An 11317-nucleotide genomic window follows, 5' to 3' on the forward strand; every position below is an offset into this window, starting at 1 on the left:
CGCGGGCAGATGGTTGGGAACTACATTTCCCGGCGTGCCCCGCGGCCGCGCTGAGGCGGGCGGGGAGCGGCGCTGAGGCGGGCGGGCGCGCAGGGGGTGGCGGCGCTGGGGCTCGCGCTGTGCGGAGCTTGTGGCGGCTCCCGACGAGGGGAAGAGGCTGAAGATGTCGAGGAACGTGAGTGAGCGCTGCTTGCGTGGCGGTTTCTCTGCGGCGGGGGAACCGGGTTTCCCCTTTGCCGCGCAGGGTGCGGCTATTGTTCCCGGTGAAGGAAAATGTAATGTGTTATTTTTAGCTGTGCTGCAGCTGGGCGGGAATTCGCAAGTCTTAGTCAATTTGTCACGGCCTGAGTGTAGGGTGTGGGCGACCTCGGAACGGGCTGAGGAGGCTTTAAAAACGTTGAACCAGTATGTTCGCAGATTTTTTTTTTTCTATAAAATATGCTTCCATGAAGTTTATTTATTGACTGTGTTTCTAGTATCTAAAGTGTGGCAAAATAAAATACAAGTGAGGAAAAGCTTATGTTCGAGGCAAGAAGTGCTACTCTGTAGAGCAGTGGTTTTAACAAAGCTTAAAGACTTATTTTGAAACAATGTTCTGCCCTTTCACAGCAATACTGTGTTTCTGATTTGCCTCCAGCAGTTCTCTGACACAGGCAAAAAAGAACATGTTAAAATCACGAGCCAGGCCAAGCCAGGGTTCCTGGAGCGGCTCAGCGAGACGTCTGGGGGCATGTTGGTGGGACTTGTGACATTTCTCCTGTCTTTCTACCTTCTTTTTACCAATGAGGTAAGTGGCACACTGCTAATGCCTGCACTGCTTTATAATGTCACAGCTGACATAGTATTCAACTTGTTTCGTGTTTATAGGCTCACCATAATGGTCAAGGTCAAACCTAATTATTTCGCCCATGAGAAAAAGTTAGTGTGTCTGGAGAGTGTGTTGCTTGTGCTGGGGATAACAGAAGAATGGGAATATTGGAGCCGTAGATAGAATAGAACAGAATAGCTGTGGTTGTCTATACAACAGAGAGTGGTGGTGATAATGGCCATCAGCAGGAAGAGTGATAAGATCTAACAGCTTGCAGCTGGTGTGGAAATAGGTTATATAGAGAGGTTTGTATGAGCAGCAGCTCATACAGAATATCCTTCTGAGTGATGGTGGTTCAATATTATGTCCCTGTCTGTGTCATGTCGCTGAGAAGAATGGAACTTATCATATAAGTACAGATTCAGTTGAGCGCACACAAGATGGTAGAATGTCCAACTCAGTATCAAAAACAAAATTAGAAAAAAAAAAAAAAAAAAAAGCTAAATTACATGCACTAAGCAAGTAACCAGTCTGTTTCTTGAGGTAATGTAGGTTCTTCATTTCTGGTATTGTTACAGGAATTAATATTCTGCCTTGTAAATCTGAGCCTGCTAATTATGTTCAGTGTCATTTTGTGTCTTAGTTTTAGGTTGAAAAAATAATTAAATAATTAAAATAAACAGGTAAGACATAGCCCCTGCAGACCCATGCTTACCAAGACACACAGATCTCCCATCATGACAATGTCAGTTGCAATCAATGGCAGTCTTGGTGGTGGCAAGGTTAAGCTGGATGTAAGTATTCGAGGATTGCAGCCATGGAGAGTGTCAGAGTTTGTATATTTGGCAGTATTGAAGAGGGGGAGCAGAATTCTGAATTTTCACCCATTACTTTCTTTCACACATTTATAAAATAAAAAAGGACTACTCCCAATCTCACTGTTTTTGCAGGAAAAAAACACACTGTAACATGGTGGTAAGGACAGGAGAACTTCTGCCCAGTAGTTAAATAGGACTGAGAAAAAGAATCTTAACTGGTGCGGTTAATGCACTTACTCTTTTCACTTTGCTTCTTATTCTTCAGTAATACTTTTAGAGCCTTGTGAAAGTAATCTGTGTTTGTGTTAGTAGCTTAGATAGCATTAATGAGTCTGCTGCATGGATAAGTCCTTCCTCAGACTACTTCAGACACAGAGACAGCTGAAAATTACAAAGGCATTTGGGGAAGATGCTTCGAGGCTAAATGCAGAAGTGTTCTGTAGGATCTGCTGCTTGCCTGTCATTTCACAAAATGATGCTGTACAATTGATCTTCCACAACTCCATTTTGCTTTTCTTGACTGCAGGGACGAGCTCTGAGGACAGCCAAATCTCTTGATGAGGGGCTTTCTCTGGTGGTCCCTCTTCATAGTATCCAAGCTGTATCTCAAGAGAATGAGGGAAGGCTAGTGCACATAGCTGGCCCTCTGAGCACATCAAAGGTAAGTAAGCTAGCATATTGGACACAGGAGAGCTTGAAGGGCAGGCAAAATTTTTATTTCAGATTAAAACTGTGTATTTTTGATATTCAGAGAGCAGATATGTAACTTTTCTCTTTCCCTTCAGACATGTTACCATTTAAGTTTGTTAGCTGAAAATAAGGGAGACAGCGCTGTCCTCCCCAGACCCAGGAAACATTTTGCTTCTATATATGTTTACCCTCCTATTGCCTTTTATATAATTTCATTTCCTGTGTTGCATAGGGAACCTGTTGGGCTTTCATGATGTTCTTTGAGAACCTGTGGTACAGTGATACAGAGGCTCTGCAAATTCTGTTTTTTTTTTTTTTTTTTTTTTTCTCCTTTCAGCGATAGTGATATTGTCCCTAGTCAGCCTCTGTTGCAAGACGTAACATGGCGTGGTAGCATCCACCAAAATAAAATCTCCTCTGACTTAAACAGTTAAGCCTGCTTAAGTCTGCATTTCTGTTTTTTTTTTTTTTTTTTCCCACTATGAAAATGATTTGTTAATGATGTATCCTTTTAGGACAAACCAACAAATATTGGCTATAATAAAAATCAAATGCTTGAGTTTATCTGAAGTACAACATAAGTACTGATTTGCATTTTCTTTACTTTTAAATAGCCTTTATTTGATCCCAGCTATGGACTCTCCATCCATGCAGTCAAGCTTAAGCGTAATGTGGAAATGTACCAGTGGGTAGAATATGAAGATTCCAAGTAAGTGAAAGAAAAGTTATTAACTTTTTAATAATCAACTTTTGAAAAAGTTATTTAGAGAGATATTGCGTTAATGGAATCTCATAACAACAAAAAAAAGAAAACTCTAGAGCTCCTGGGGCTTTTTTACAGAGTTGCTTTTGCTTCATTACAGGTGTCAGGTCTAGTAAATGGTTTATATTGTAGAATTTGCATCTGATAAAATCTGGATGGCTTTCAAGGCCTTCTATAAAATGTTTTAATTCCTGACTCTATATAGCTTCTTATGGGGCTTTTAGGCCTTCATGCTATTGCTGTGGCTTTCCTGAGATCTCTTCCTTTCCTTCACAACAGTAATGATTTTTTTGTTTGGGCTTTTTTTCTTTTAATCTCCCAAATCGAGTTTATTTTTTTTTAGAGATTTACTGGGTCTTATGATTGACGAAGAGTGGGCGAGGTTAGCAGACAGTGAGGTGTGTTGAAAACTGGCTAAACAGCAGAACTCAGAAAGTTGTGATCAGTGGTGCAGTTTAGTTGGAGGCTGGTGACTAGCAGTGTCTTGCCAGAGAACTATCTGTATGTTTTATTGGTGAATTGTGTTCTGGCATGACCGGCTGTGTGCGAGCTCAGTTCTGGTTCTCACCACACCCTTTTTCTCTGCAGGGAATATGAAGAGAATGGTGAAACTAAGAAAGAGACTAAGTACACATACAGTAAGTTGATCAACAGAAGGTATTCTTGTGTGACTCTGACTTTTATGTGGCTGCGTGTTGATTGCTGTTTTAAACTCTGTAAATTTACAGAGGGGAATTGTTGAGGAAAGAAAAGAAAGGAGTTTGAAGAAACAAGAAAACATTTGTTTTCCTGAACAAATGTCAGGACCTCTCTTTGTGGAGGTAACCGAAGTGAAAGGATGACTCTGTACTGTTTTTACAGAAAATTTAAGTCTTGTACTAGAAATCCTAGTTCAGAGCACTGTTCAGGGATAGATGTTCCAGGGGTCGGTCCTCGGTGGCAGGGCTGGGAGCACAACGTGTCTGCTTAGATTCCTCTTTTAAAGTAGGATACCTGGGCATGTGAGGCATAAGCTGAAGAGAACAGACAGGAAAGAACAGGATAGCCCCAGCCTGTAAAGCAATATATTGAGACTCCATTTAAGTGTTGATACCAGCTTATGAAAACCTCCAGCACCTCCTGATGTGCACTGCAGCTTTTGCCAAATGGCTTTTTGGCAGGAGCAGAAGAGAGAGGATTATTTTGATCTGCCCAGTGGCATAAAAATGCTCTGAGTCATTGTATCTCTGGAATCGGTGTCTGCCTCATTTATCCCCAGTTAAAGCACGTGGACATGTAACGTGGGTGTGCAGCAGTTCTGGGCCTGCTCAGTGAAAAGTGAGACTGTAGAGCATGGAAACATACAGGATCAGATCTAGTGGGTGTAAGGTATGGAAAAAGATGGCTTTACAGTGATAGGAGACAAAAAGAAAAGCCATAAAAAACAAACAAACAAACAAAACTTCTCTCTCAAGACTGATAGATTCTATCCAATAGTAGGATGTATGTTGCCACAATATCCCTTATAATAATTCCTCCACTGTTTAACCAGATTCCCTTTCCTCTTCCTCTGTTCATTCATAAAAGCATACAGAGCTAAAGGTAATATGGGAACTGCTCAAAAAAGGAATCCTAGTTTTGCAGGTGTAAGAAATCTACTGGAGCCTGGCTCGAGAGTGTTGGGAGACAGCCTTGGCCTGAATGAAAGCAGTGCTGTAAATCTTTGCCCGTGAAATGTTCAGGTAGCGTCTCTATCTGCTGCTTTACTGTACTGAGTCTGCCAGTTCCAGCAGAGCTCACATCTCTTTGTGGCAGAACCAGATCACTCCCACAGAGAGGAGCTAGAAATCAAAGCTTGATCAAGAAAAATGCCATTGAGCATAGTTGGGCCACCATTTTATCCCCAAAAATCCTTTTTTCTATAAATCCCTCCCATTCCTGATAATATGTTAAGAGGCTAGATTTAAGTATTTTGTTACAGACTATCACACATATGCTTTGATGTAAAAAGCATTACTGTAAGTGCAACTTAGAACCAATTCATTGATTGAGAAAGGCCTTTCTTAAGTAACTGAGATCTTATTGGCAACTTTTTCTGTCTGAGTCTTGGTTTCGTTTCCTTTAGATACTGAATGGAAATCAGAAGTTGTGAACAGCAGAAACTTCGATAGAGAAATTGGACATAAAAACCCTAGGTAACGTACACGTAGACAGTCCCTCTAGATTATCACACTATATCTGGTCAAAGATAAGATCTGCATCACTAAGCCTCATGGTACAGCAAGATAGATGACAGCTGCTGGAATTCTTATTTGGGAAACTTAGACGTGGAGGGATTAGATAACAGTTCAAAGCTGCCTGGTGCATCCGGAATCAACTTACCCATTAGTTATGGTGGGATGTCAGGCTATTATGTTACCTCTGGACCATGTGGTCTCCATATAGGAAAATTTAAGTGGGCTGTTTTTTTGACTTTTATTATCTATTAGTGCAACACATTTTTTTTTGTAATTTCTATTTATAATTGTCTATTTTGTAATAGAAAGAATAAAAAAGTTGGAATCACAGGCATTCCATGTGTTTGTCCATCTACTTGAAATCTGCTCTTCTGAGCTGGTATGTGTGAGTTCACAGGCTGGTTTGTGGCAGTCAATCATATATATTTTTTCTTATTTCTCTCATCTGCAGCACTTTGCTTGTGCTGCAGTGTGTCAGTCCTTTAGCTCTTGGAGTTTGCCTGACATTTGTGCTGTATGTTATACTGCAAATCAAGGGTTTGCCCATAACTCTAGAACTGATCAGGGACTGTTTCTGCTCCACAGTGCCATGGCTGTGGAGTCTTTCACTGCTGTTTCTCCTAACGTCCAGGTTGGCAGCTTTGTTCTTTCTAAAGGTAAGTATTGCTCTCTGCTGCTGCTGTGTCTCCTTTTGCATCACCAGTAGACTCTGGCTCTTTCCACAGGGAAAGTTGTTTTGAGTGGTAACCAGGGAGCCAGCAAGCTGGTCTTTCCAAGTTAGATGCCAGATCTGAGCTTCCTTCTCTATTCTGCTTAGGTCTGGTGGATAAGATTGATGACTTCAAGCAGCTGAGCTTGTCACACCTTGAGGATCCACATGCTGATGTTACCAGGACAGGAGACTACTTTTACCATAGTGAGAACCCCAGGCGCCCAGAAGTAAGAGGAGATGTATAGACCAAAGCAACAATTGCTATTGTGTGAGAAGGAAAGTTGGGGATGGTCCCACTTCCATTGTAATATGTAGGGCACCATGTAGACCAGAGCTTCTGATGCTGCTTGTATCTTTTGTCTTCTTGAGTCTCTTCCTCTGCCATACTTCTAAATGGAAAGAGGCATGGCATGGTGCCAGCTCTGCCTTGCTGTGCTGAGTTGAACGCAGTGAAATAGTTTGTTGTCAGCTGGTGCTGCCTGCCCTCCTCTGCTAGAAGATGAAAAGGCAAGGGACGAACGAAGGAGCTCTTCAGCATTAATGAGCTGCTGCAGCTGAATCGGAGGGAATTTTGCAAAGCAGCATTTGAGCCTATACTGTTTCTTTTATTAATCTGGCCTGGAAAAAGTGCAATTTGGAAATCCTACCGGTTTGACATAAATGTTCAGAAAAAAATGTGATCCAATAAATTGTGTTCCAATTCAGTTATCTTTCCTGGGATTCTCTTTTGGAAATAACTTTGTTGATTTCCAATATTTTCTTGTTTTTAGGTGGGAGACCTTCGTGTCTCATTTTTCTATGCAGGTCTGAGTGGATATAACCCCCATCTGGGCTCAGCTGATAAGGTCAGTCTTTAGTTTTTCCTGTGTCTTGCAAACTCTGGTGGCAGCTCGGTAACCAGTAAAATTCCCTCTCTTCCAAGGTGACTGTGGTCGCTCGCCAGCGTGGGGATCAGCTGATTCCATACCACACCAAGTCTGGAGATGTCCTGCAGATTCTGTACCCTGGAGACCTCTCTGTGGAGGTGAGATAGCAATCCACACAGGGAAGCTTAAACTTGGAGGTGGCAGCCCAGAAGCAGCAAGGAAATGCAAATATACTCTTGCTCTCCTTCAGACCTGTTTTAGAGGAGCGGGGAATCTGGTCTAAATGTTCCCTTTTCTCTTTCCTGTGTCTAGGAGAAGGCAGCATAGCCTGCACTTGCCTTTTGGGATTCTGCATTTGCAGCAAAAAATATGCACCTTCTGCCTGGCTATAAGAAAAAAAACTTTTTTTGGTCATTTTTTTTTCAGCATGTTCAGAAAGATGCACATTTCCTTGTGTTGCATCTGTCGCAATTTACTGAGGTGTTGCTGCTAAAATTCAGACCCTACAGTCTGAGCTGCCCTGTATTTTCTACAGGAGAATTTGTAAACACAGTTCCCTCTGACTTGCTCATAATGTACTGGACACAGGTCTTGAAAGAAAACGCGCGAGGCTGCGTGTAACAGTGTTGCCTTTCAGGAGGTGTTTCAAAAAGAGCATGAGAGCAACACCATGAAGACCTGGGCCCTCCGTGCAGCCGGCTGGCTGGCAATGTTTGTGGGCATCAACCTCATGACCCGAATCATTTACACTTTGGGTAAGTTTGTTATAGAAAGGTATCGCAGTTTAGAAATAAAATTTAATTATAAATGTGAGTAGAAGAGGTTAATTTGGAGGGCAGAAAAAATAAGGTAAAAACTAAAACTCAGCTCACACTGAGCCCTGGATTTGAAAGTCACTGTTGACAATTGCAGACAATAAATGGGATCCCAGAGCCAGGTGGCTGAACATCAGAAAAATGTGTAAATAGCTCTTTGCCACTTAGAGGTTCATAGTGCTTACCAAAATCAAAAGCCCCAAAGCAAAAGCTGTTTTGGTTCTTTCAAGTCTAACTCCAGGTGCTGCAACGTGGTCTTAGACCCATATACAAAAGGTTCCCCCAAAGGAGGTCTTAATTAGCATTATTTCTATTACACCACCATGTCTATAGTATCTTAATCATACAGCAAATAAGGTTTTGGCTTATTTTAACTCACAAAAATGTTGGAATAAAAACTTAAAGAAGAGCTGTACGGTGCCTCAAACTTGCATAAATTCCAAGCATCAAAGCTATCATGTGCTTTGAAATCAGTTCTTAATTGCTAGAAATGTATTTTGTAGCTGTGCACTTACATGCAACTGCAAAATTTACTGTTGTCAAAAATTACATTTCCATGTTTGCTTATTGTAGGTTAGCCTTATAGCTGTGGAACAAGCCTAGGCATCTGCTGCACCTCTTAAGCTTTTTACTTTTTCACTTGCTTTTGGGAGACTTCCTCTGTGAAGCGATGAGTTGCTTGCTTACCAAATGTCTCGAGATGCCCTAGTAAAATACGCTCTCCAGGACCCCTTGATAGTAATTTGAGTTTTCTGACCACAGCAGTTAGTGTGCAGATCCTAGGAATGAATTATTAGCAACATAGGACGTTTTGGTAGACAGTCATGTTGTCAACAGCCTTTTCCTGTAACTCTCTCTGCAGTGGACTGGTTTCCTGTAGTGAGAGACCTGGTTAACGTCGGGTTAAAAGCTTTTGCTTTCTGCGCCGCCAGCTCGTTGTCGCTGCTGACCATCTCCGTTGGCTGGTTCTTCTACCGCCCGCTCTGGGCCTTGCTCATCGGGCTGCTCTCGGTGGTCCCCATCGTGGTCGCAAGGTCTCGCGTTCCGCCCAAGAAGCACCAGTGAGACCGGGTGCTTGGGTTTTGCCCTCGGTCCTGGTTAGAACCTCTTCAAGGGTTTTTCTGGTCCAGTTACAGCTGCAGCCCAGTGCGGTTCGGCCAGCGACGGGGCTGGCATGTGACCCTTGACTTGCTTATCCATGAAAAGTAAAACTATTATAGGATGTTCCTTTGTAGGAAGGAAATATTGACTCTGGGAACAAAGTATTTTGGAGTGTCTGCGTTCATTACAGATCAGTGCAGGAGCAGATCTGCTCTTACTACTCTTGATTTCGCTTGATTATTGAGAACTTGTAAAGTCCTTCACTGAGCATCATGGGCACCTTGTCTATAGGGAAAAAGGGCCAAAGGGCCAGACGTGGCACAGGGTCTGTCTTTTGAAGTCCTTAGCAAATATGTGTATGATTATGATCCTTCCTTTGATACTCTCTCCCTCTGCCTTATTCTTATACATGCACTCGTGTACACTTTCACTGATGCATTTTGAAATGTACGTGTTCAAAAAACCACCATTTGTCTGAGATACGTTATGCCTAAGTACTGTGTCTCTGCTTTTGGACTAAAGATTAAATTAAAATGTAAATTGCAGCTACGAGTGGCCAGGATAGTGTTCTAAGGCAGCGCAGACTTGTCAGAAAGGTTTTTTGCCTTCCCCCACCGCCCCCCAGCTTCTTAAAAGCCTCTGAAGTTGGTGGTTAGACATTCAAAGCAGTAGTGTGGATTATTGCTAAGTATTTCAAGTATTGCACCTGCTTAAAGGGATTTTAGAGGTTATCTGCCTTTAAAAATAAAACTTGCTGCCTTGAAACAAAACTGATTAACTTTTAAGATCCAATGCATCATGTTCCTCAAAATATTTGGTGTTTTCTTCCTGTGTATACTGTTTTTTTTTGTTGTTGTTTGCTTTTTATTTTTAATTTCACTTGGCAAAGACAATGAAAAGCTCCATTAAATTCCATCATGAAAACATTCTTGCTTAATTTCATTAACTTTAGGAACCTAACTTTTGATCTTTATACCACATTAATACAATGACTTCATGCAGTATTGTGATTATTCTGTTTATATATTTCTGCTGTCACCGGTATGTGCAATAGGAAACGATCAAGAACTGTTTTTAGGTCTGTCTCCTCCTCGCTACAGTCTCACTTCTAGTTGTGCCCTGCCTACACTTCAGTATTGTTTCTCTGCATATATATAATTCAGTACCTAAGTAGTCTTCAGTGAATATATTTATGAATTCCAGTTATGAGTGTCAGGAGAAATACGTTCTCCCTAGCAAAAGAATTTACCTGAACATACCTAGAAGCAAGTATTTGCTAAAAAAAGTACTAAAAGGGAAAATTCATTTATGAAACGCAAGGGTCTTGTTTCTTTTTTAAGCCTTAATTCTTCTTATTTGATATTTTAATGGTGTCAATTCAGCTTCAAATTCTCCCCGCCCTGTTGTGCTGGTGAAAGCAGTGGTACTGAGGGCAGGGTTATTTGAAGTGCAAGAACTGGTTTAATGCAAGGAATGTGTCGGGGAGACTGAGCAATCTATTTCTGTCACTCTAACGCATCTTTTGCACCATCAAATTATTAAGAATCAAAGAATTATACTTTGCTGGGGAGAAAAGCAGAAGGGCTGGACTGCTCTTATACAAATGTTGCAGGAAACTACAACCAGCATTACCATATTAGAGATGGAGAAAAAGAAATCTACGAAGTGCTGAACTTTTGTACATTTAATAAAAATGATTTTCAAAAAGTTGGTCTTAAGTTTCTTTTTTCATTACCTTAATTGTGCATGTCATGTCCATGCAGTGTCCAATAGAGAAATACGATGTGTAGCTTCCAAACCAAATGGTTTACAGAGCCTGCAGCTATTTTTCCATCTTGGGAAGCTCCCTGGAACCTCGGCGCTGCTCTGCAGCCCACGTACTTGATGGCAGGCTGGTCCCGGGCTCCTGCGCTCTCACTCCTCCTTCCTTAGCAAATAACAGGCACTTCCTTACCTCCACAGGGATCAGCTGATCACTGTGTGATAGTTCAGCTTGACTTGATTCAATGTATTTACTTTTAAGGAGAGTGAAGATTAACTGATGTAGTCAGCAGCTCAAAATATTTTTTTAGATGCCAGTTTGTGCACAGTAACCATGCAAATAAAACAGACGCATTCCCCAGAAAGAATGTAATGTTTTGTGGGACAGGCACGGTGGAGAGGCTGGGACTTGCTTTCGTTGCATGTACACAAACACTGAAATCCTTCTCTTGCCTCCCTACAGGAATTTGACAGGACAGGCACTGGCTATGTCAATAATTTTCCATTTTAGCTTTGCTTCCCTTAAGGTATATTTATCTTTTTGTATCTTAAGTTACGGTTTGTTCCTTTTAGAGCTAAGGAGGGGTAAGTTCCTGTCTTTGGAAGTTACTCTAACTTCGGGTATCCATGTTAAGTGTCCCAATTTAGGAAGTGCAGAGTGCTTTGCAGGAGCTGGTACCCAATCCTCTTTGAAGAAGGTTTAAAAACCACTGGTGTTAACAGGAGCTGGACTTGAATCCTTCCAGCCCAAGTATTCATCGGAGGGT

At 41.7% G+C, this 11317-nt stretch overlaps 1 protein-coding gene across 2 annotated transcripts; it reads left to right on the forward strand.

Moving 5' to 3' along the window:
- The first annotated feature begins 98 nt into the window (after positions 1-98).
- On the forward strand, positions 99-8991 carry TMEM43 (transmembrane protein 43). Of its 2 annotated transcripts, none has more exons than XM_088528189.1 (12): positions 99-189; positions 652-787; positions 2153-2287; positions 2931-3025; positions 3668-3717; positions 5184-5253; positions 5881-5951; positions 6113-6234; positions 6778-6852; positions 6930-7031; positions 7511-7628; positions 8551-8991. In XM_088528189.1, the coding sequence occupies exons 2-12, from the start codon at positions 731-733 to the stop codon at positions 8751-8753; spliced, it is 1098 nt and encodes a 365-aa protein (XP_088384315.1). In that variant the 5' UTR covers positions 99-189; positions 652-730; the 3' UTR covers positions 8754-8991. The 2 variants fall into 2 exon arrangements, with proteins under 2 accessions (XP_088384315.1, XP_088384314.1); XM_088528188.1 differs by having other exon boundaries at positions 99-175; positions 641-787.
- Positions 8992-11317: the final 2326 nt, after the last annotated feature.

This window comes from Tinamus guttatus, unplaced genomic scaffold (assembly GCF_059628265.1).
Source record: "Tinamus guttatus ecotype Peru unplaced genomic scaffold, ASM5962826v1 Tinamus_guttatus_pri_ptg000307l, whole genome shotgun sequence".
NCBI classification, from domain to species: Eukaryota; Metazoa; Chordata; class Aves; order Tinamiformes; family Tinamidae; genus Tinamus; species Tinamus guttatus.

What these genes read in the sequence shown, in the direction of transcription:
- TMEM43 (XM_088528188.1), top strand. An exon ending in AGAGACTAAGTACACATACA is followed by an intron (nt 3,718 to 5,183) that starts GTAAGTTGATCA and finishes CGTTTCCTTTAG; the next exon opens with ATACTGAATGGAAATCAGAA. An exon ending in AGAACCCCAGGCGCCCAGAA is followed by an intron (nt 6,235 to 6,777) that starts GTAAGAGGAGAT and finishes TCTTGTTTTTAG; the next exon opens with GTGGGAGACCTTCGTGTCTC.